Source organism: Simochromis diagramma, unplaced genomic scaffold (genome assembly GCF_900408965.1).
Source record: "Simochromis diagramma unplaced genomic scaffold, fSimDia1.1 OVJJ01000421.1, whole genome shotgun sequence".
In the NCBI taxonomy this organism is placed as follows: Eukaryota; Metazoa; Chordata; class Actinopteri; order Cichliformes; family Cichlidae; genus Simochromis; species Simochromis diagramma.
In genome coordinates this window covers 2,870,800-2,896,346 of record NW_024387250.1, presented here as the reverse complement: position 1 = coordinate 2,896,346, position 25,547 = coordinate 2,870,800, and the positions used below count along the sequence as shown (strand labels likewise).

The window sequence follows — 25,547 nt, the reverse complement described above, 5'->3', positions numbered from 1 at the left end:
AGAACTTTCAGGCGTCTGTATTTTACTTTAAATTTTGATGTTTTTGTACAAATCTTTACTTTTTAATTCTTACATTTTCAAAATGGGGACAGGGATTATTTCTGTCACTGCTTGCTTTCAAACATCAAAACAATTTGAACCTAAATCGAGGGGAAAATAACATAAAAGACAATTCTGTTGGTGTGTGTCTATCGCATGTGCTTATCTGTATCTTATCTGGGATGGAAGACAGAAAAACACATCATCTAGCCATCATTTCTAGGACTATGCTCAGGTTTTAGACTGAGTTTTGATGTGGCAGGTGGTTTTAAATGCTACGTTTCCAACACCTCAACAAATATTAGCAAACAGACAAACTGTTTCTGCACAGTTTGTCACACAGTGTGTTGCTAGCTAAAGGCACAGCTGCTCTATTTCCCAGGGAGAGAAAACGTGGGAGATAACTTCACTCAGAGATGGAGAAAGGATAAGGAAGGATAGGAAGAAAAAGAGGTTATTTTTAAAGCTGAGGACTTCTCGGTGACATTTGATATACTGGAAATGTAAAGCTTACATTTTAAAGGTTTGGTTCATTTTATAGTTTATCAAACAGATATTGATCACATGAAAATATCTGGCAGTTTAATGCAGGGTTAGTTCACCAGAGTATGCTGTACTATGACTTTACTCTGTACTGACTTTCACATTTATATTAGCTTTATACAGACTAGTGGTGGGCATTAGCTGTGATAGTTCATGTAACATCTGCTTACATCTTCTTGAATTAGGCTGTGTAAATCCACAAAGAGAGGAAGCAGCACATACCATGTGATTAAAATCTATTTGTGCTGATACCAGAAACTACTTCAGCTAGCTACTTCTATTCACTTCAGCTGGTCTTAGAGTCGTCGTCGTCCCCCCCCCCCCCCCCCGGACTTACCCATTTTTTCTGTTTAGGTGTGGAGCCAAAGTTTTCTTCATGTTTGTGCTACATAACAGCAGAGAGGAATTGGATTAAAATTAGAATTGGAATTTAATTTAAAGATTGTATTCCTTTATATTGGTGTTATTTTATTATGATATCAATAATGACATGAGGTTCAAAGCATAAGGGAGCTAAAAACAATTGATAAACTCAAACAATGAGTGGAAAATAAATAGCAAGAATCAGAGCCTCGTCTAAACAGGTGTCCACAATTCAATGAAAACTAGAAAAGAACCCCATCATAGTAAAACTAAAGCTCAGCCAACTAGAATAATGGAAACATGAACCAAAACACAGGCTTGCAAGACTAGAAAAAACATGAAGTAGTCGTAGAAATCAAAGACTCAACAATATCACAAAACATCAAAGCCACTATTAGAATAATAAAGAGATCAAATCAGGAATCCAAAACATCAAACACTACAACAATCAAATCTAAGAATTCACAATTTATATCTACAAAAACTCTGGGACCATGACAGTAATTTATTTTTTATTTCTCATCTTCCACCTTTTGCTTTGCATGACAAAAACTGACCCAAATTATTGGCTGTTTAAGCCTTTCATCTTTCAAAAGATTTTATATGATCTTACAAAATTTCACTTACACAGTTGATAATTATGGGATTGAAGCTATCTGATTCCCCTCTTTCTATGTATTTTCCCCAAGACACATCACTGCACATGACTGATAGATCTAGGAAAACAAAGGTCAGAACTAAGAGCCTCTTTGGAGCCATGTGGCCAGTAGAGGGCCCCAAAAGGGTGTAAAATGTCTCACTAAAGTTGTTGTTTGCCATTAAAAGATAACATAAAGTAAACAAACAAACAAAAAACACTCACAAGGGCGAGAACAGCATAGAGGGTAAACTTGTGGTGCTATTTTTAGGTACTACTGTGTTAGTAGCATAACTTCTTGGCTCGCTTGTAGCTACTACCACGACTATGTTCTGTGAGTTTTTGGCTCATAAAAGTGAGAGTCAAATACATTTAATAAGTGCCTTTAATAAGTGTTTACTGTGTTTATAAGGCACAGCTCTGTTAAAATGCATTTACACAAATAAAAACTGTAGATACCAAATCTCTATGGACACTGGCTACTGTTTCCTGGGTATACTGGGGAATATGAATGCACAGTCAACTATCCATGTAAGCCAGGTTTAATATTAATATTGGAAAAAAATATCTATTGTCAATAAATATTGTTTGTATGAACATCGGTCATTTCTTAGAGATGGAAACTGTTTTAACGAGGCTGTAGTGGGAGCACTGGGTATCAGGTGTGACTAAATGTGGTTCACAGGTGGAAATTTTGCTTGGGGGTGGAGACAGGTCAGGACTGAGTCTGTGTGCAACTGCACATGAATGCATAATTTTCTTTTTTGTTACGTGATTAAGATGGACCGCCATGGGCAGACAATTATCACAATTTAATACGCTTATGCAAATCTAACATCTATTCATTAGTGTGGAGTGCTTTTCTTTCCCAGTTGGCATCAAGCTGGCATCCTAATTAGTCTGATTTTTGAAAATAGGGATGTAAGGTGAATGCAATTAAGCCGTAGGAAAGAAAGCCAGAGGAACAGGACAGAAGAGCTAACAACAGATTTTTTTTATTCTTTACTTTCTGATTTACAGATTGCACAGCAGGGTGTAAACATGACAAAAAATGAAAGGACATTTGACTTTACAGAGACAATTGTCTCCGAAAGTAGTTTATGTCATGGTAAAATTCTGAAATACAAAAAAAAAGACTATACAGAGGAACTTTTTAAGGGATCTTTGGCAAACCTGATGGCAAAAACTCCTCTGTGCCTCCTTTAAAATGCTATCTTTGTGGTAATTTGAGAGTTGTCTTATTTTGAATTATTTATACAAGTTCACAGGAAATCACAAAAGGTCTTCAGAGAAGCAAGGTGCATATGGAGGCACTCATACACGTAGGATTATAATACGCTGTTACATAATTTTATAAGGCCACTGATCAATGCAAACGAATAAAATCATAAGATCATAAATTATCGAGCCGTCAACACAAACCTCAATCACAAATGAATACTCCCCTTGATAATTACCAGCTTCCTGTCACTTTCCATTCAGTGTGGTCGACGCTTGCTTTTGTTACATCAAAAATTGTGTAGAGCAAAAACTAAGCCAAGAAAGATGCACGTGTTCAGCAGATTATAAAGGTACTCAGACGGCAAATATAGACCGGAAATGAACAATAAAGTAAAAAAATAATAAAAATGAGATCGTTTTCAATATTATTTAGATGACATGCAAGAGATACATGGAACAATGTAGTTCAAATACAGACAGATAGGCAACAAATCTGAAGGCAGCAACAATGGGGAAGCACTTTAAAGGGAACAGACTAAAATATTTAAAGACGTTCCATTACAGAGACGCATCACAGCAGGCCGTGCTTCTTGCTTGGGCAACCTTGGAGTTTGTCTTGCGGGATAAAGCACTGCAGATGAAGGAACCAGCCTCTATGACTTTGGCAATGTTCACACCCTGCAAAAACATCCCAGCATCAGTAAAAGTGCAATTAATATAATAAGCGCAAGATAAACAAGAAATGGCAAGTTTAAGGTTTTCTCACTGAAATTAAAAGAAGACGTGTAACAGGTGACAGAAAATTAACCCGCAGTGAATCTTTTCTACCAGCAGGGGTAGGAATTGTTAAATAAATTGTTCCTAAGAAGTGTGTGCAACACCACAGTCTTGCACAAGTTATGTAGAACCACTAATATGATCAAATAAACTGTTACAGGGCAGTATGTTTGCAGAACGATGTGTTTATGTGAATGAGCTCTGAAAGATTATATAACTTTGGTTTTGTTGAGATTAGACACAAGTGTACATACACACCAGACAGTGAAGTCATACTTACTGTTTCAATGCCCATGCCATGAAGCATGTAGAGAACATCCTCAGTGGAAACATTGCCAGATGAACCCTGAGCGTAAGGGCATCCTCCCAGGCCAGCTACTGCAGAATCCACCACAGAGACCCCCATCTGCAAGGACAAACAACAGAGGCATTCGGCAAATCCATGAAAGACTTCATGTCAGGTAAAATCCAGGAACAAAGATCTTTGTTCTATTGGGTTGTTCTGCCTGGTGCCGCGCACCTTGCCAGGCCTGTGGTTGTGTTTTACAGCTGTTTCTGAGAACCGTGGGCTTAAGGCTTGAAGATGAGTGGGCACAGAATGTCCCGCAGTATGGCTTAGTCATCCTCTTTGTCAGCTCAAACCACCAGCACCACATAATTATGGCCTTGTTCATATGACAGGAATATTATAAAGGCTGAGCAGAACATTTCATATGTTTCTGATTGTCCTGGTTACTCATGTTTTTACAGCACGACTCTGCTCTTCACCATAGGGATTCACTTTCTTGCCACATCGAGAAGACATTTTTTTCCCTTGGCCGCTTAGTGTCCAATCAAACTGTGCCAATAAACTTAATGCATTTGTACACAAATGGACATGTGCTACAAAAAAAATCATTAATGGCAAACTATTTCGCTGATCTCCTTGATTACAAATGTTTCTGCTTTCTAAGGGCCTCTTTGTTTACACGAATGTAAGAATATACAAGAGATAAAATTCAAGTTGTGTACTCTACTGCGTTTTTTTTTTTTTTGGCTCACCAGCGCTCACGACAAACATTACTGCTGAAATTTGTGGGAAAGTTTTTCCTTTTTTTACTGCCGACGATAGCGAGCGCCTGGCCTCCATATGAAAATTAATGATGCGTTTTCAGTTGTTCTTCTCAATCCGTTGCTTTTGTTGGACAGCTTACCCAACATTATAAAAGGCTGCCCAGGAAACAGTACCCCGGTGCTTTTGTTGCAGCTCGATGTTGACATTGAAATTTACAGAAGCACATTTTACTCTTTCTCTGAATGCACATATTACTCAAAGACACACAGTCACAGTTCTTGCCATGGACGTGCGCGACCCAGTCATGAATAAAACCTTTGTTTTCACACCAAGACAGGCCTTCAGTTTTCAGAGTCATTATGGACTAAGGTCTTGGGATGTTTTCCACATGTCCCTGGGATTATCATGAGAATATTAAAGATGTTTTCCAGCTTCCGCGGTAGAACCAGATGTCAGAGGATCCTACAGTGAGACAAAATTAACACACTGATCCTTTCAGTGGCACTGGGTCATGAAGGACTGGTACCCCACAGAGCAGGACCAAGCAAGTTAAATTAAAAGAATCTCTATTGCTTTTTTGGAACAATGATGCTAATTGGTTGCTTTTCCTCCAGACAAGAACCTACTTCTTTCAGGGGGCTGTCTGAGCCAGCTGTAATTGCTGTTTATGTTGGCAAGGGAAGAGGAGGAGGTGGGTAGAAGGAGGAGGAGATCTACTCCGGTGTGTGCAGTGCACGAGATTTCCAGACCTTGGTTAAAGCCAGAGCAGGATATTGTACTAGGCAGAATTTTTTGTAGTATAAACACAGAGTTGTAATCTGCCATGCCAATCCTCTCGCTTCTAGCTATAAGGTCACAGGTCTTCAGCATACTGTTTCCGAGAGGAACAGAACAAACCCTTTCAGCAGCGTGCCCCGTACCCCTGGACACTAATCACGCAGGAACTGGTGGTCAGCAGCTCGGGCTTGCCAATGCTCAGTTAGGTTCACACTACCCAGAAACCAGATGTGTGCTCAGTGTTAAAAAGCCATACTGAGTGAGCTGCGGCTATATAAAAACAATGCATTCCTGGGTAAAGACACAGAACATTTTCAAACTTGCATGATTTGGGATAAGCTTGTTTACATTCTGCGCTCTGAGTGGACGAGGCTGAAGATGGACAAGCTCCCATTTTGGTTTTATAACTGCGTCACAGAGCAAGCGAAAGAAAGAGTGTGCATTCAGCGAAGGACACGAAGCAGTGATGCTTCACCCACGACTACATAAACCGAAAGGCTGACAGAAACTGTCACGGATCCCGTGCTGACACTTATATCACTTCTTTCGAGGAGCCCGTTAAATAAGGGAGCGAACCCCGGATAGCAAAAGGCAAACAAGCACTTAAAGAATAAATAAATCACATTTTACTTTATCATTTCCAAAAGAAAATAAAGTTTGACTAATGTGATGTGACAAATATAAAGTTATTCAACTTTAATATGCAATCCTATTTTTAATATAATGTAAATGGATACTAAAAATACTACTACTAATAATAATAATAATACTATAACATATTTATCACCTTAAAACATGAATTTGGTTGGAATTGAAGAAAAATATAAGAAAATAAATTCACAGATAATCCATTTTTCTAGGAATTTATTTACTTGCTAATTAAATTATTTATTGATTTTGAATAATAAACATTTATATTTCAGCTCTTCATCTGTTTTTATTTATTTTGTATAACAGCAATCGTCCCAGGGGCTGCAGATGAAAATGAGCTTTTTGACACATTTATTACATCAGTGTTGCTTCCTTTACATACATGTTAAAAGCATTTTTTTTTTTTTTAAAAAAAATAGTTTTTTTTTAAAAAAAAAAGTAAAATAAAGCCTAAGAATACAGAAAAAAGAAAAAGAAATGTTCTTTTACTGTTATTTTGTCCTTTTGTGGTTTTTATGTGGGTTTTACGGTTGTCTTTTAAATATATATTCCAGTATGTCACAAGCGCTCATTTTAAAAAAAGTTAATAATCTATAATAAATATTTTCTAGTTTAGCTGAAATTGATTTTACTTGTTTACTCAACAGAAAGTATCATCGGTGGCTTTGATTCAGAGCGGATTTCACTCTTTGAAATAGCAAATCACCAGTCACAAGATAAAATGATCCTTTATAACTATCCATTATAACTTCTACCATTCAGTCAAAGAAGCCAACATAAAGTTGCACTAAAGTTATCAACACACTGCTCAACACAGCTGCTAGGTAACTGGATGTTAGTAAAATATGTTAGTAAACTAAGGCTGAACAGAGTCTCATGTATGGAGACAAAAGAAAATACTGCAGATGGATGTTATTGTCAGTAGAGATCTCTAGTGTGAGCCCAGACAGGTTATACTGTATTCCCCAGCTGCAGTAGTACACAATACACCAAAATTGCAGGTAAGATTAAATAATTTTCCTTGCCAAGCCTGTGAAATCTAAGTACATACATTGTCATTGTGTGACCTGCCAGGGTAGGTTTGTAACAAAGCCCCCCTAGACCTCCTGAAAAAAGGTACAAAGACTAAGGAATGTCTTTATCGGGAACAAAAGAGGTGACTCAGGGCTGACAGCACTGGGGGAATTCATTTCTCTCCCAGTTGGTGGTGTGGAGTTCTGGCACACAGTAATGAAAAACTATGATAAAATCTTTAATTTCCTACTTGTTTATGGGTGAGCAAATGGTGAGCTAAATATCCCTGGCTGCTATTATTTCTTGTGGCCATGGGGCAGCTGCGATGAATCATTGTAAATATGATCCACGCAGGAATTTCACCATCTCTCTGTACGTTTTCTTTTTCAAACCATTCAGAATCAGATTTAACCTTAAAAATATTTGCTTCTTTACATGACATGGATCAGCTGCCTTTCCGAACAATGTTTGACCATAAATTGTACCAGAGAAGTACAATATTAGATTAAGTGGATGTGTAACATTAGTGAATGAATGAATGATTTCATTTACACATTACATTTGCAGTCATACAGTGATTTGTGCAAACTGAAGCATAAATACTATACTAACGTTTACAGTCGAGTAAAATAAAGTACTTGAGTAGACGTTTCTAGAGCTGCGTCTGCAGCTGCAGCACCATTCATCACATGCTCACCGTAGAGCAAATGAAAGGATCATTTTCCACTGGCCTTTAAGCACACCATTGTCAGAAAGTTCAACAGCCAAGCGGCAGACGAGCTAGAAGCCCCCCCACCCCCCCAGGGCCCTTCGATCCACCTAGCTCTCAGTCGCTTTGTCCAATAGACACTGAATAGGTGAGCCTTTGTGCTGACCCCCTCACATCTGTTGACCCACCCAGCCCCCAGTGTGCTTCCTCCTCTGTGGTGACAATGCGCTCCAGTAAAACTGATACAGCCCTGCCTGCATTGCCTCTGTTTTATGTTTGGATATATGTCAGGTTTACTGGCTCGCAACAGGCAAAGTGGTGACAAATGCCCCCACGACAGCTCCTTCACAAAGATTCACAACACAAATGCACTTATAGAGTGTATACCTTTAACTGTACAATACATATTGTTAAGTTCATTAAGATTCTGGGATTTTTTTTTCTTTTTGAAGGCAGTTTGTGAATCATCTTGCTTTGTGGGGAAGCTTAGATCATGTTTCTTAATGCCGATTTTCCTCGTTGACTGATGGTTTCTGGTTCTCTGTGTGTCCCATTGTAGCCCACACATACATAACAGAGAACACATTCATCATGCCATAGACTGACAGACTGTCATTAAAGCTCAGGCACATATGTGCGCTTTTTAAAAAGTAAAAAAAAACAAAAAAAACTTTAAGCTCTGAAATACTCTAATATAAAAGTTTGCAATAAAAAGTTTTACATCATTTTAAAGTGGCATATATGGCCAAAATAACTATACATCAGTCTTATTGATATATTACATTATTTGGCTTCCTTTTTCCTGACTCCAGCGGAAAATAAAAACAATTTTTCTTTTTCTCGTTGCAAAGAAAGGACACTGTATTTCAATGGACTGTAGCATGTGAGCTGAAAAGTGTCTAAAAAGATGGATTGGGAGAAGTTTAACAAATGATGCTTCCCAGCAGGGATAATGATTTAAATCAACCTAAAAAAAACAAAAACCTGTGATCTCTATGATGCTGGCAGAAAGTTGAATGATATCCTGGAACAAGAATCACCACCTCTATTTTGCCTCCACATCTGGTTGCTCCTCTTCATGTCATCATGAGTAACTACATTGATTTATGCAAAGGCTGGGCATTTATCCATAATCGGTCTGTGGTTCTCCACGAGAACATTCATATTCATCACAGGTGGAGGAATGTGCATGTGAAGGCAAAGGTACCCCAAATCCACTGGGAAAGCAGAAAGTAAAGCTGTCAGACAATTTAACATGAGAGGATATGGGGATCAAGAGGATGATGCATTGCTGTCTTGTGCTTGTCCAAAAGGAGAATCTACACTACAAACTACGGCAAGAGGGCTTCCTCTTCTAACTTTACCAGCATTTGTACGCTTAACTAGACCTCTCCACTTAAAAGTGTTAGCACCTTTTATGTCTCTCCCACAAGAATCAGAAGGTTTTTGTCTCACAACAGAGGTATGGGCACATCTGTCCTCCCAGAGTTGTCAGGCTTTATATTATCCCTTTATTCATTTGGATCTTTGAACTGTTTTACCTTTCTGCTTATTCAGAGACCTCCATACCCTCCAATCACACCAACAAATTAGCTGAACTGTGTCTGATTGCCTCTGTTTTTAAAGATCCCTCTCGGCTGCCTGTTAGGTTCAGAGAATTTTTCCAAAATTCACAGTTCCCACCCTATCCACCTTTCAATAGTCCTGGAGCTAGTCTCCTTCTTTTATTGACTTCCGTTAACAAACTAACTTCATTTACTATGTTTGTTTTTAAGTTTTTGACTGTTTGCTGTCATTATTAATGTATTTTATGTCTAATCTTAGACTTATGAAATAGCTGCACAAAAGCTGGTTTACAAGACAGATGTAGGGCATTAAATAAGATAATCCTGTCATGTACTTCATGACAGATGGAGAATTAAGGACTGTAATGAAGCTTGGAAACGTTCTGGTGTCACAAGCTGATCCTCAACAGGTGTCATCTGTTGCTTTTATCATCTAATAGTTCTCTAGTTAAACACACTAGACTGTCTATTTGATTTCTTTTCAGATTTCCATCTGCTCTCTTTGTTTGTCAAGCTAACTGCTTTGACAAAGACTTTGCTGTACTTTCGACTTAAGAGCTCTTTCTGTCGCTACAGTACTCATAATATTAACAACTGCAGTAATAGCAATAACTATAAATAACAATGAATAATAAATCTAATCATCATTAGATCATTAGCAATTTCTCGGATGGTTCTGAGATTACTGGCAGTACCACATCTTAGGGGTTCTTATCTGGAGTGCACTAAGAATGTTGGCAGTGCTTGCCCATAGGTGTCATGGCAATGAACCGTCAAAACTTCTTGTTTTCTTGGAGATCTTAATTATAGTAACAATAATAATAATATAAACAATAACGTAAGAAACCAAATCATCATAGGTAGAAGCATAAGTACTTTTGAGACTATTGGCCGCACAATACCCGTGTTCTTACCTGGAGTGCAGTAAGGATGTTGGGCAGTGCTTGCCCATAGGTGTCATGGCAGTGAACTGCAAGCGCATTGATGGGCACGTCCTTCATCACCCTCTGCAGCATCTTAAGCATAGATCCTGGAGTACCAATACCAATGGTGTCTCCCAAGGAAATCTCATAGCAGCCCATTTCATATAATCTCTTTGCCACCTAAAAATAATAAAAATATAGAAAATGCTCTCTTTATAAGAGGATTACATAGTAAAAGAACTTTTTTTTTTTAATATAAGTACCATGTTATGTTTGGTTAGGCAGTGAAATGGAAGAGAATATAAATGCTATATTTTACATTTCTTCAGTTAATTCAATCTGTGCTTACGGAAAGAATATGAACATTTATTGTGATTTTACATATAGCAATGAACTGACAATAATTAGCTTTGAGTTTTGACATATATATCGAAAAGCACTGACATCCACAAAATTAATTAATTCCAGGAAAAACAAGTTAAAAAAAACCAAAAAAAAAACAGAATGGTAAATGGCCTGTATTTATATAGCGCTTTTACTAGTCCCTAAGGACCCCAAAGCGCTTTACATATCCAGTCATCCACCCATACATTCACACACTGGTGATGGCAAGCTACATTGTAGCCACAGCCACCCTGGGGCGCACTGACAGAGGCGAGACTGCCGGACACTGGCGCCACCGGGCCCTCTGACCACCACCAGTAGGCAACAGGTGAAGTGTCTTGCCCAAGGACACAACGACCGAGACTGTCCAAGCCGGGGCTCGAACCAGCAACCTTCCGATTACAAGGCGAACTCCCAACTCTTGAGCCACAATCGCCCGAAAAACAAAACCAGAACAACATCTCAAGAAACGATTCAGTTTAGTTTAGATAATTTAAATAAATGAACAGACAGGTTTTAAAAGACCTGTAAGTGTAAAGAATAATCCTACCTCTGCCACTTTGGAAGGTTCAATGTGTCCCTCATGGGGACACCCAAGGGCACAAGAAACATACCTGAGAAGATAAAGTTAACAAGTATCATTATTTTGTCAGTTTCAGCAACTGACAAAAAAAAAAATACGTCAAAAGCTGTTGAACATTTTCTATACTATAGTGTGCTCTTCAAATAAAAAAGAATAGGGTCCAATGTGTCCAGAAGCCTATTAGTGTTTTGGTGTCCTTTATGGGCAAAGCAGTTCGTATAATTTAAAAAATAAAATAAAATATCTCTCTCTCACTATATACATATATATATATATATATATATATATATATATATATATTATACATATTCTCATGGAAATGTGTATATATATATATACATTTCCATGATATGATAAAAGGCCCACATTAGTAAAAGTTAGCCTGTTTGGTTTACTTCATCTGGCCTCGTGGTTTACTAATGCATAGATATAGTCCTGGTGAACATCTGGAACTTTGCTATAACAGTATCATTACTGAACTGTGTGTTTTCTTCTATATAAAAACTGCAGTATGTTCAAATGCCCTGTTTTCCTATGGGGAAAAGTGAAAATCTGTGTGAAGCTCAGAAATCAAGGGAAATCTGAAATGTGTTTTCATTTTTGTAGCAGAGAATTAATAGCCAGAATACTAACCCTCGAACTGGAATTTGTCGCTTTTTGGCAGCGTTAATGACTTCCTCAAACCTCAGCATACTTTCATCAACAGAACAGTTAATATTTTTTTTACTGAAGGTTTCAGATGCTGACCCAAACACAGCCACTTCAGTAGCACCAGCTGCAACCTTAAATCGCCAGAGAAAACAAACTTGTAAAACCGTGTTCACTGTGAGTCACGCTAACGTAAGTGCAGGAACTATTTTAATAAAAACAATGTAGTGCCAACAGTTAACTCAAACTGACAAGCTTGAGTAAACATGATGAATTATATGAGTAAAGGTATGTAGCACAGGTCATTACGCTGAAGTGAAAATTCATGCTTACAGCATCCTGAAAGCCTTGCAAGTTAGGTGTCAAAACAGGATACTGAACATTAGATGCTTTCTGGATTCCTCTGAGTACATCAGTGTGGTCTGCCATCTAAATAAAGGGAGGAAGATATATTAATTAGATGTTAAAGGTAATAACATAACAGGCAATAACATGGGTAAGGTAATAACATAATAACATATTAACATGTTCCTGGGAATTCACAAATGCTTTCACACGTTTGAAGGCAGCATTAAAGATCAAATTAATTATCATTTTTCTCAGTACAAAAGGAGACACGTGTTAACGTCTGACTTTGTATCCAAGTAGTAAATAGGGGTACAATTTGATTGAGAAGGAGACAACGAATAAAATACTTTCTCCAGAACCATCTGCAGCTCCAACAAGGATGCTAGAGGAGCAAGAAAGAGGGCCTAATAAATCACTCAACATTCAACTGCAGTTCAAAAAGAAGAATTCTTACCTGTGGGACCCACTTTGAAGAGACAAAGCTGGTGGCCTCGATCACAGACAGGCCTGTTCCTGAGAGCATATCTATCAATTGGATTTTCACCCCAGTTGGAACAATCTCCTGGGGAACAATGAAATTGAAATAGCTTATTCTGTATTTGAGTCCTCTCATGATACAGTTGAAGATGTAACAAGCAGATATATGGCTTATTATTTTGCTGTGCTGCGTGTTATTTATACAGATAGCCATATTTGACATGATCGATCTTGCACTTGCTGAAAACTCTGAGATAGCTTCGCTATATGCCAAATTTCAGATAATATGTTGTAGAAATAAAATTACTTCCCCCCATCCAGTATAATCTCTAAATGGTAGGTAAAGAGAGTGAACTCAGCCAGAAGCTGTGTCATCTTTCCTATTCAATTTCAAAGAAAATGTGAAACATATGCTTTTAGCAATTATGGCACAAAACCCATATGTTATGAATTGTTATATGTATAGAAAAAATGGGAGTTTCCAGGGAGGATTGTGTATAGTATTAGAAAACAAAGGTACCCATAAATATAAATAAGGTTTGTGATTGTAATTGCAGAGTATACCTTTTCATTTTGAAGTCCATCTCTTGGCCCAACTTCAACAATTTTAACAAACTCTGGATAGGCATGTCCTGTAATTGTCTGGGAAAATATCAAATGGGGGGGGGGGATAAATAAATAAAAAGAGAAACACCGCTCAACAAGACACAGAACACGGAGAAGTCAGCCATCCTTTTACCGTGGGATGCTCCAGGTCATGTTATTTCTAACATGAATAACTTTCAACCTCAACCCAGCTGAAACTTTAGAACCCAAATATAAGCTTGCTATGTTATTAAGATGCAAACTCATGAGATGTGACACAGAGGAAAGGCTGGGAAGAAGGGTTAGAGTAACTCCACTAAAACCGCAAGGAATATTCTGAGGATCAAGGTATTTTTTTTCCTGATCTCAACCTTATAATTTTAAAAGAAAAAGACCCTTGTTGAACTAAATGCAAAACCTCAACAGACCTTAAAGATTACAATATGAACCTAGCAACAGTGATATTTAAGCAGAATGTGAAGACCACATATCTGACTATAGCCGTCAAAAATATCTATTTAAGTTTTTTCCAGTGGGGAGCAGTAAAACAAAGAAAGCTAACCAATATCCCAGCTTAACTCTTCTACAAGCAGGCCTGAAATGTGAAAGAATCCACTCAGTTTAAATTTTTAGTCTATTCTTTGTAAATTTTCAAGGGGTAAAGAGCTAATGTGTTATATATGGAAGATAGATATCAAATATTTATTCAGAACAAACTGAGCACACAGTACTGTGCTCAGAAATACACAGTACTGTGCAAAAGTGTCTAGCTACCCCTTGTTTCTTTATATTTTACTAGAAAAATGGAAAATAGATGCAGTTGTTTGCTGAAACGCGTGCAAACATACATGGAAACAGTGTATTACATGACAACAGTGTTTGTGCAATTCTAACAAGCTTGAATGTGAATGTTTGATTTGAACACCTTTATTCTTCAACACAGCTTTAACTCTTTTAGACAAGCTTTCTTGTAATTTATTTTAGTCTTCAGGAATAGTTCTCCAAGCTTCTTGAAGGACATTCAAGACCCTTCTTTGGATGTTGGCTGCCTTTTGTTTGATTCTCTATCAAGATTATCCCACACTGCTTTAACTGCTTCAATAATGTTGAGGTCTCGGCTCTGGGGAGGCCAATCCATGGTTGATAGTGTTCCACTGTGTGTTTTTCTATGCAGGTATGCTTTCACTGCACTGGCAGTGTATTTGGGATGATTGTCATTTTGAAAAATGAACATATTCCCGAATCAGACCCTTTCTAGGTGGTAATGCAAGGTGGATTAAAATCTGATGGTACTTTTCTGGGTTCATAATTCAATTTTGACAAGATCCCAAACACCATTGGCCGAAATCCAGTCCCAAACTATGACAGAGGATCCATCGTGTTTTACAGATAGCTGGACAGGAGACAGGAGACAGGAGACAGGTACAACAGACTGTTGTACAGCCACTCTTCCACTGAGACTTCAGTGAACAGTAGATAGATTAAGTATAGAGGCAGATGTATCTCTCAGTTCCTGTGTCAGTTCTTTTCCACATTTTATCCTGACTAATTAGATAAGAGGAACAGATACTGTTTAACTACCATAGATAGTTTTTCTAGGCGTGACATTTCCTCTTTTATCCACTTGACTAGTTTCCTCAATTTTTTTAAGGCTACACTACACACCATGCAGAGTTTTAAGCTAAAATTCGATCTTTACTAAGTTGTCTGTCTTTTAATGCATGGCTCAGTGTTAAGTGGTGTAACAAACAAACAAAACACATTCCTCTGAAAATGGTCATGTATAAGGACTGAACTGAAAATGAGTGAAAAAGCAACCCAGAAGTTAAAAAATTACATAAAAGACTTGGAAACCACATATACAGAAACAAAAGTTGACTGAAGACTTTTGCACAGTACTGCATGTGGTTTAGCTTGCAATATCTTTAACTGTTATGAGTGAAATGTACGTTTTTTACAGATAGGCATGAACTATTTGTAAAATATACTCATACTTTGGATTACAAAAACGTTATAAAGTAAAAGTGAAAATAAATTCGAAAATGCAGGAATAAAATCGAGCGGACTCTTTCACTTACACTACTTTTACCTCTGATAGGCTACATTACAACTGAAAATGAAGCCTGGGGCAGCTCGTATTCTGTTGTATTTTATTCTATTCATATTCTATTGAGTGTATTTTATTACCCCAAACATACATAATACTAACGTAATACTCTTATTGAGAAAAAGGTACTCGCATGTTCTTCTTCTTCTTCTTTTAACCACCTTAGTTACAGCAGCATCTGCGCTGTCATAGGTGGCCTTGTGTTGTGCTCCTGCTCTGTCATGAGGAAGTCATGTGGCCGAACATGTGCAGCTGATTAAAAACAAGGAAAACCGACGCCCACCTTGTCCTCCTGCAGCCAGCGTCTCAGCCACGGGTAGTCCTCGATGAGTTGCTCATAGCTCAGGCAGTGCTTCACTGTGGTGGGCACGTTACCCATCCGTGTGGCTGCTGCTCAGCCCGCTGCAGCTCCGTGTTCTCCGGGAATAACCTTCGCAGATCGCGGGAACTACCCAGAGCAAATTAATGTGTCGCATCCGTGTGCTAGTGCAGGCCTGGATGGCGGAGGGCCTCGCTGCATGCAGAGATTAAATATGAGGATGGCTACTTACAGTAGAGGATGACTCAGCGGTTGTCATGACAACCACATCTCCTAAAGTGGGGGAAGGAGGCCAGAGAGCGAGAGAGGAAATTAAGCACAGAGGAGTATTTTCCTTTATTTTTAAGGAAAATAAATGAATGAATTATAAAAATAATAAAAGCCAGGAAAAGGTGCTTCCTTCAGCTTGAAAGCTGGTGATTTTTTTTTCTTCTTAATTGATTCAACAAGTTCACATACACATTCACCTCCCTGTACTGCTGAGAATTGAAGGTTTCAGTGTAACAGCCTGCTTTGATTGATCTCCTGTGACCTGAACCGGCGGAACAGTTTCCATTGCCAGGCGTGCCACTGCTGCCAATGTCAACTGCATATTGTAATAAAATCCCCCATTAAGCCAAGGCAACATTTACCAGAGAAAACAGGCATTCTGAACCCAGATGTTAACAATAGAGGGGCTTAATGAAGTCCTCGCATTCAACCATCTCACCAAGCTGAACTGCCCTGTGATGAGAGACCTGTACCTCAATCTCCTAGGGGAGGAGGGCGACTCGTGCGATCAGCCTTGGGAAAGACGTTTTTTTGTAGCAGACCTAAAATTTGATGACTGTCAGTTGTCACCCTAAATGTTTTAATCTAAAGAGTGTATTGCCTCTAATGACTTTTAAAGGCTCCTCTTGGGTACAAAAATGAAATAAAAGCAGAGCAGCATTATTCTAAAGGTTTAAACTAAAACTAAATCTAAATCTGGTTTTGATTGCAGTGCATTTCTACAAATTAGTATTTGTTAAATTATATTTGCCACCAGATAAACTTTAATTCATATTAATGGTGCTCGTGGTTTGTTGGGCTTGAAATTCTTTTCAGATGATTGTGAATCCGAAACTGCAGCTCATCTAAATCTGTACTTGACGTCTGTTTTCAGGGCAATGATTAGACTCCTGAGGGGAAAAAAGGCCTTTTTAGTGTATAATTTTGATAACTGCATCAACCGCTTAAACCGAACCAGCCATTTGACATTTCAGCTTTCAAGGAAACTCAGCATCTATGGTTTATCTTCTTGACAAAAACCAGCTGGGGAAGGTCACTTTAAAGAACTGGCCTTGAGGGGTTTTCCCCATCTAAGGAATCAATATAATGCAGGTGAGTTTAAACACTATCACCAGAACACAGTTCATCCAACAAGGAAAACTGTATGTCCAGGCTTACACATTTGACATTTAAATGGTATAAAACTAGAACAAATGATCAAAATTTAGTCTCAATGTTCACATATAATTTCAGTTTTTTAGATATGAGCTACCGAATTTCTCAAAATGTGAATTAGAGTCCACTATAATCAAATAGTGGATTGTTGTATAATGGCATCAATAAATCTGTGTGACTGCAAAATTAAAAAATGATTGATATCTGCTTTGTTCAGCAATTCAAACTAAAGTAGAATAAAGAAGCGAAAGAAATTGATAGTGCATTCGAATTAGCAGGTCACCAACACAGTGAAACAACTGCACAGCCTTAAGATGTCTTCTAAGAAGATTAAACTCTGTAAAGAAACATAGTCTCCAAGTTTGTGTAGATTAGGCAAACAGATATGCCCTGACAGGAAAGGGGATGTCTCTGTGCTAGTTTGTTAGCTCCTCCTGAGAACAATATATTTTGCACATGAGGATTCTGGAGACCAGGCAGAAGATGAATGCCTCAACATATTAAATAAAATTCAAACATTGTCACACCATGTTTATGAACTTGGAAACAAATTCCATTAAAAAAAGAACAAGACTAGACTCTGTTGCTCTCTCTCTTCCTCCCTCTCTCTGTATCTCTCTCTCTCTTTACAGAGGTAGAAACAGATGTGAAAAACTGTACTTCATGGAGTACAGGTTTCGGCATGGCATGAAAGAAGTTTTAAACTCTTAGATACACACTCAAAACAAAGTGGAAGGGGAAAAAAAACAGGAACCAGAACAAATCAATTTTCATCCTCCATCCGTCTTCAATTTCTACATCATGAATGTAACTGAACTGTAACAACAAGAGAGTTCTGGTGCTGAGCGAATAGCACATCATCATCACCGTGGAAGTAATAATAATGACATGGTCTTTCATATACAGAGAAGATGAAAAGGTTTGTTGGATATACACCCCCAGATCACTTGATGCATATAACTGAAACTGAATCATGCATTACATATGCTGCACAGAAAAGCAAAGAAGAATGTACATTTATATATATATATATATATATATATATATATATATATATATATATATATATATATATGTATGTATGTATATATGTGTGTATGTGTGTGTGCGTGTGTGTGTATAGAAAGAGAGAGAGAGAGAGAGAGAGAGAGAGAGAGATACATAAGCATGTGTGTGTATTTATGCTCTTATGTTACCCTATTCAATTTTCAGTTTATTCAAATTTGTACCACAAAAAACCACAAACATTTTTTTAAAGAAATAAAATGTGAGGTCTTTATAAAAATAGCAGCGTGTCCTACAGTTTTTTCTGGAAGGCCGACCACTCTTAGCCAACTTTCCACAGCTCCCCTTTGAGACAGCATGTGTGTTAAAGATTATCCTCACAGTAATCTCACCACTGAGCACCCTATGGTTTTTAGTCACAAAAGCCTCTGACTGATGTTTTGGGTATGAGTCCACACATTATCATAAAGGCTGAGCATCATTTCTAGTGCACATGCAGTCTACTGGAAGGCTGTGGGAGTTGTCTTTTTCATAATAAAGATCACTTTTCTATATTTATTAGTGAGTGCAAGTGTGAAATGTTAATTGGGGCGATCGGGGCTCAAGAGTTGGTAGTTTGTCCTATAATCGGAAGGTTGCCGGTTCAAGCCCCGGCTGCGACAGTCTCGGTCGTTGCGTCCTTGATACTTCACCCGTTGCCTACTGGTGGTGGTCAGAGGGCCCGGTGGCGCCAGTGTCCGGCAGCCTCGCCTCTGTCAGTGCGCCCCAGGTCAGCTGTGGCTACAATGTAGCTTGCCATCACCAGTGTGTGAATGGGTAGATGACTGAATGTAGTGTAAAGCGCTTTGGGGTCCTTAGGGACTAAGTAAAGCGCTATACAAATACAGGCCATTTACCAATCCACACTGTTTAAAGATGCAATAAAATCAGATCATTCATTCTTCACAAAGCCACTCCTTAAAATCACTTTGTTACAAATGAATTTAAGAGGATGTTTCTAAGCAGCTGGATATTTATTGTGCAGATTTTTATATTGCACCACAGAGGACTTCATGGCTGGATTACGGCTCCACCTGGATCATAAAGTGTAGAGATTTCCTTCAGTGTATTCTTATCCTTGGTGGGAGAAACTGAATTTCACAGCATAAGTTACAACTGCCAGAATACACATGAGCTTGGTTTAAGTCATCGCTGTTGACATCTCTGTGTGCCTTCAGCTGTAAACTGATAACAGTAGTGTGTTTTACTAATTACTTTACTGGATGTGTGGGAAGATCGGGGTAGAAAACACCAACCAGGTAAACTCAAACTCATCGTAAGTCACACATGCCAAAATACAGTCGGCAGGCAAAAGCCCACAAAAATCCATGCAGGCAAACTGAAGAAAGAGGCAAAGAGTAAGAGAAATAACCAAGCATCCAGGAGACAGATAACCTAACAGTAGATGAACATGGGAGCTAAGAATCCTGGCCAATTGCTCCAAAGGGGATGGGAAGACCCAGGTAAACACTCAGTTAGGTGGAGCAGCTCAGCTCAGTCAGACCATGGACGACTCTGGAGGGCAGCCAGGAGGCTCAGTAAACAGGAGAGGCTACTTTTGAGGTTGGCCTAGTGGTAGGGTAGTCAGGCAAGACCAAGGTTGGAGGTGAGAAGAAGACTATCTGAAGGCCCAGCAGGAACACTACAGAGAGAATAGAACCTCTCAGAAGACTGGCGGTAAAGATGGAAGCTCTCTGGAGGTCTCTAAGGCTGGCGAGCCAGACATAGTACTTCAGGCAGGATGTGGAACAGAAAGCTTGGAACCAGTGCAGTCAGGCATCTGCCAGGTATCAGCAGAGAGGGCGGATGCTTCTTAGTTTGGATGTCAGCCTGAGGGTCCATCAGGAGGGATGACTCTGGAGCCGGCGGATTGACTGTCAGACTGACTTGGGAGCAGTCTCTGCACTCACCAGTTGCAAGATGTAACACTCAAACTGAGCAACAGGGAAGAAGGCAGACTCTCTGGGACAGTTTGTGTTGGCTGTGGAAAGAATCTGGGTTTAGCATGGGTTGAATCTGAGGCAGGATGTCATTGCAAGCAAAGGTTAACCAGGTCTCCACAATAAAGTAGACTCCTGAGTATGAGGTGGAAGAGCAGGAACTGGCTAGGGGTCAGCAGGCCCACTTCTAGGACCTGTGGTGCTGCGGTGAGTTCAGTGGCTGGGCCAGGCAAGGAGCTATGCTAATATGATGACCAATAGCCCTAAGTCTAGCCAACTCTGCTACAGGTAGAAAGCTAGCTGACACAGGAGCTGGATGAAGCTAGATGCTCACAGATTTCCTGACAAGCTAGTGATCAGATGCAATGAGATAGACAAAGGACTAGCAGGTTGAAAGCTGCCACACACGAACTGTTCCATATATTTACTCAAATGATTTCTTTTTTTTTTGTACCAGTGAAAAAATTCTGCTATGAAGTTGGGCATTTTATGGACAAGAGTCCATGTGGGAATGACTCACTTTTGGAGCATGCTGCAAGTGACCACTTCAAGAGCTGCAGTTTTTGGCTAATCTGTATTGGCTTGATTTTTCTGAGCTAGAGGTTGCTGCTTGGTTCAAATGCAGGGAGTTGTTGCAAAACCATAAGTCAAGATTCATTACCTAAAATATGACCCCCAAAAAGTATTTTAGGGCAAACAGAAATACAAAGAAAGGCTAAAGTATATAAAAACCATTTGGAAAAAACTGATGCAGGAAGCAAAGTAACAAAAAATGAATAAATTCAGAAAAAATAAAAGCTAACACTAGAGCCTTTTGAGGTACAGCAATTTGAAACCTCATTCATACAGTAAATCGCCATGATTATTACAGGACAGACACGGATTTGGATTCAGAGACAGGGAAATATCCTGTTCATCAGCTTTTGTTTATATGTTACATTATTTAAAATTCCACATGTTCTTTGACAAAAATAGTCCAACCCAAGCAACATGGAAAAAGAAGACAGCAGGCATGGTTAATCATAACATATCATGTTAGAAGCTATTTTTGTGCTAAGAAAAAAAAACACAAAGGAATCTTTAAAGACTACCATGCTCTATGCATTTCCATGGAAAAAATCTGTTGTGCAAATGCTGCATGCAATAGAAAGAGAAAACGGCTCAATGTTCGATTAGCATTTAAAAACATGCAGTATGCAAAGTAAACTGGACATTTAAATTTTTAATTCTAGCCTATTTCTTGCATTCCATCAGGAAAGACCAATGCAGTTTTAAAACATGCTAATAAGACTGAAAGGAGAACATTTTAAAAATATAGAAAGAGTTGAAATGCACAGGTGCCAACTATAATATTAATTGGAGTTAACAGCTGAGTTCACAAACAGTCTGCTGTAAATTAGAGAACCTGAGAGCCCCTCTTCTCTTACTCTCAAAGATTATGCACATAAGGGAATAACAAGCAAACATAATAGTGTTTCTGCACTGCCCCTTGTGAGGACACATTCCGCGATGGTCCTACTGCAGCCTTGTCATACCAAACAATGTGTAAAAATGTGACCCATATGGTCTCCTTTTCAAGAGGGTCTGATTGAGCTATATGGAAGCCATAGCCCACCCACAGAATACAAATAAGGAGAACCACATGTGGGGAGATGAATTAGGTAAACTACACAACATTTTTATTAGATACAATTTCACTTGCCTTGTGGATGGACTGCAAGGTGACACTTTCAAAATAAACTCTGAGCCACAGAAAGAAAAAGATCTCTGGTTGACACAGTGTAAATCAATAAAACATGGAATTACTAAACTAAATGAGCAACGGCTATTATTTTGCACAGCTATATTAGACTGAACAAAATGTGATCAAGCCAAGCTTTGTTTCAGTCATCGAAACTGCCTGCAGCCGACAGCAGCAGTAATTGATCACATCAATGATAGTCAAAGTCAAAAATGTTCAGGTTAATTGTGTGGAAGTGTGCATTTGCAGTGTACCCAGCATATTAATCTTCACTAAGGTGGCGAATAAATGTTTAGTTTCACAGTTTGTGAGTATATTTGTGAACAGTTCCAATTCCAATTCATGAACAACTGGTTACATGTGCTTTTTATTTCAAACAGTCTGATTTGCATCACTTGTTTAGAAAATTGATAACTCATAATACTTCAGATGCACTTTAAAATAAACTGGAACAAACTATTGGAAATTAAATTAAATACTCAAAAGGGCCAGAAGCCTTAAGTTAAAAAAAAAAAAAAAAAAAAAACAGTGTTAAAATCATATGGTGGACTTTGTGTCATGTATGGCAAGGTACCAAGTTTTATCATACAGGGGTGAACAGATATAAATATGTGTTGTGTACAAAAGTCTTAACCCACCCCCCTTTTCTTTATATTTTGCTTGAAAAATGTGAAATAGGTGCAGCAATTTATTAAAACTTCTTCAAATTGACATGGAAATACATTATGTAAGGTTAAAACTCAAAACAAATAAGATTACTTTAGTTGCAGAGGCTTCGTGAAGGACATTCAAAGCTCCTCTTTGGATCTTGGCTGCCTTTTGTTCTGTTCTCTGTCAAGATGACCACACTGCTTCAATAATGTTAAGGTCTTAGCTCTGGGGAGGCCAATCCATGTCTGGTAGCGTGTTTTTCTATCCACGTATGCTATGACAGTGTGTCTGTCATGCTAAAAAATAAAGCTTTTGCCAAGCGGACCCTTTAAATATGGCATTGTCAAAATGCCAAATTTGGATTAATCACTGCATAAGACTTCTTGCCACAGATTTTCAGTCCAGTTCTTGTGTAATTTAGCATAGCACTGCTTTTTCTTCCCTAAGAATGGGTTCTTGACAGCCACCATTACACTGAGACAAATTTTGATGATGCTTCAGCAAACAGTAGCTGGACCAAATTGAAGACTCAGATGCATCTTTAGGTCCTGTGTCAGGTCGTTGTTTTTTTTTTTTCTTATTTCTTAAGGAAATGACTTTAAGATACTGCTCATCTGTTTATGCCCATCAAACTCTTATCTTTGGCACTTTTTGTAAATTAGATTACTTTTTCTAAGACTAAAAAATAGAAACAAATGATGTGTGTGACAGGGCTGCTATTACAATTTAAAACTGGTTCTTTACTTTAAATTGTATGGTTGGCCCAACACTGGTTCATCCCTTGAGTATGGTGACATTTTATGCTAGAATGATTCATAGGTCAGGGTTAAGTGGCTTAACAAACAAAACATTCCCCTGAAAGTGGTGAAGTACAAGGACTGGACTGAACTGTCTGAGTGAGAAGGCAGCCAGTGGCCAAAGAAAAATTATGAAAGACTTGAACATTACAAGAAAGTCTGGCTCCTTAGAAGCAAAGTTTAAAGTAAGGAGGGATGGCATGATATTTTTACATTAGACAATACTTTGCTTTTTCTATCTATCCTCTTCTGCTTATCCTTATTAGGGTTGCAGGGGGCTGGAGCATATCCCAGCTTCTTTGCTTTTCCAGTATTTCTAAAATATTTCTTTTTGTGTAGTTTTACCCATTTAGAACCAGCGCCTCTTGACTATGGAAATCTTTTAGATGATGACTGATATGCTTCACTGCACTAACAGGAATTACATTTTCTCAAAAGGAAAATGTTCTGCCTCTTTTAAAAAAAAAATTAATCTGTGATTCTAATTTTGTCATCTCTAAGTGGCCACCTCTGTTTGTGGTCTGACAAGATTAATGGCACGTTATAGCAGCTTTTTGTATTTGTTTTTCAGCATGGGTCAAAGCATTTCCTGTGGTGGTGGATTCGTTTACATTAAAATGACCTAAATCCTCAAGCACTTGTGACTTTTGGCCCAGTCAGGTAGGAGCTTCAAGATGATGTCTCCTTAATAAATATATCCTGTTTGCTGAATAAAAGAACATGTTCTTAACAGCTGCTGACATGGATACCTCTGTTTTCTTAATCAGGTAAAGAGGATAAACATGTTTGTGGTAGAAAAAAAATATCAGCACATGGAAACACATCTCAACATTATGCAACTATGTTTATGTAAAGCCAACAGCATGTTGTGACATATACTATAAACCGAGTGCACGATGCATGAATAATTCACAAGCAACCATTCAGGAAAGGTAAACTACCAGAGGTTGTGACCTTTTTCAGAAGTGGCCACTACAAGTGCGGATCTGATAAATGTCAAGGCACCTCTGACTCACTGCTGGCTGCTTTTGACCGCGGGGGTCTCGGAGGAAAAGGGGCCACTATATTAATCCGCCCCGAGTATGGCAATTGTTACCCTTTCATGTGGTCAAGAGGTTACAGTTGAGGAGGGTTGTGTCATTTTGGAGAACCTAAATAGAAGCTCATTCATAGCAGCTCCTGCGTTACAGACAAGGAAGAAATGTAGCTGAATTGGAAAGAATCCATCATATTAAACAGTAGATGGGATTGTTAAGTGCTAGGAGTAATCATGCCAGGCAACAGGCCACAGGAATGCAAATCACCCCTCAAGCCAAGAGTTAAGTTAGCAGGTGGCCTCTTCTATTCACTGAATGTCAACACTCCTTTTAGATGGAGCCCACATAACATCTGGGCAGGCCAGCCACTGCTTTTAATTAAGTGAAATACAGTCACTCAATGTTCTGCCATGTCAGAAAAAATGTTATAAAACAGGGAGGGTGGAGGGGGAAAGTGCAACAGTACATATCCTGTGTTCAGTGAGGGTCAACACAGTTGTGCAAATAAATATTAATCCTTAACCTAATCCCTGCATTTCCAAGACCATTGAAGAGTTCTGCGTAACCATAGTACTTTTTTGGAAAAAGCACATTCCCTCGCACTTTTCGGGAAGTCCTGCTTATCCATGGATGAGTGCACCAACACTCACTCGGTTTTGTTTATGGTTTCCACTTTGTTTCCAAGGTTGAATCTTAGCTCGAAGCAGATGGGCAGTGACAAAATGTGAATTTACAGCATGCCGGTAAGTATATGTGTATCAAGCATGTCACATAAATAATATGGTTGATGGGAACTTTCCACCATAATCTGGAAAATGTTGCTTTTCTCTGCTGTCATTCTCATGATAATCACCCTTTTGGGCTGGTATCGGAGGTCACAGCATTGCCTCACTGGTAGCACTGTACTACTTAGCATTACCGCTCCCTAAGAGCATGTCATCAGGCTCTGTGGGTGTACTTCTAGTTTATATCATACTTGTCAAACATTGATAAATCTGAGACGGTAGTTTGGCAGCAGTGAGTAAAAGAATTCCAAACAGAAATACCTAAAAAACTAAAAAACAAATAAAAAACAATAAATAATGCATTTATTTCACCAGGGATTTTTTCTTTCTTCTTGCAGATTTATAGCTGTGCGTGATAAATGAAGAAAGAAAAGCTGCGAAGTCAATAAAAGCCAAGCAAAGA

General features: G+C 38.6%; 1 protein-coding gene across 1 annotated transcript; it reads right to left on the bottom strand.

Annotated features, from left to right (window-relative positions):
• Positions 1 to 2,030: 2,030 nt before the first annotated feature.
• Positions 2,031 to 16,102, bottom strand: hmgcll1 (3-hydroxymethyl-3-methylglutaryl-CoA lyase-like 1). The gene is made up of 9 exons (XM_040001909.1): positions 15,689 to 16,102; positions 13,278 to 13,355; positions 12,691 to 12,798; positions 12,222 to 12,317; positions 11,874 to 12,022; positions 11,208 to 11,271; positions 10,265 to 10,453; positions 3,861 to 3,986; positions 2,031 to 3,481 (listed from the first exon to the last, which is right to left on the bottom strand). The coding sequence occupies exons 1-9, from the start codon at positions 15,782 to 15,784 to the stop codon at positions 3,362 to 3,364; spliced, it is 1,026 nt and encodes a 341-aa protein (XP_039857843.1). The 5' UTR covers positions 15,785 to 16,102; the 3' UTR covers positions 2,031 to 3,361.
• Between the last annotated feature and the right edge of the window lie 9,445 nt (positions 16,103 to 25,547).

What these genes read in the sequence shown, in the direction of transcription:
- hmgcll1 (XM_040001909.1), bottom strand. Translation starts at nt 15,784, where the DNA reads ATGGGTAACGTGCCCACCACAGTGAAGCACTGCCTGAGCTATGAGCAA. An exon ending in ATGGACTTCAAAATGAAAAG is followed by an intron (nt 12,799 to 13,277) that starts GTATACTCTGCA and finishes ATTGTTCCCCAG; the next exon opens with GAGATTGTTCCAACTGGGGT. An exon ending in CTTCAAAGTGGGTCCCACAG is followed by an intron (nt 12,318 to 12,690) that starts GTAAGAATTCTT and finishes CCCTTTATTTAG; the next exon opens with ATGGCAGACCACACTGATGT.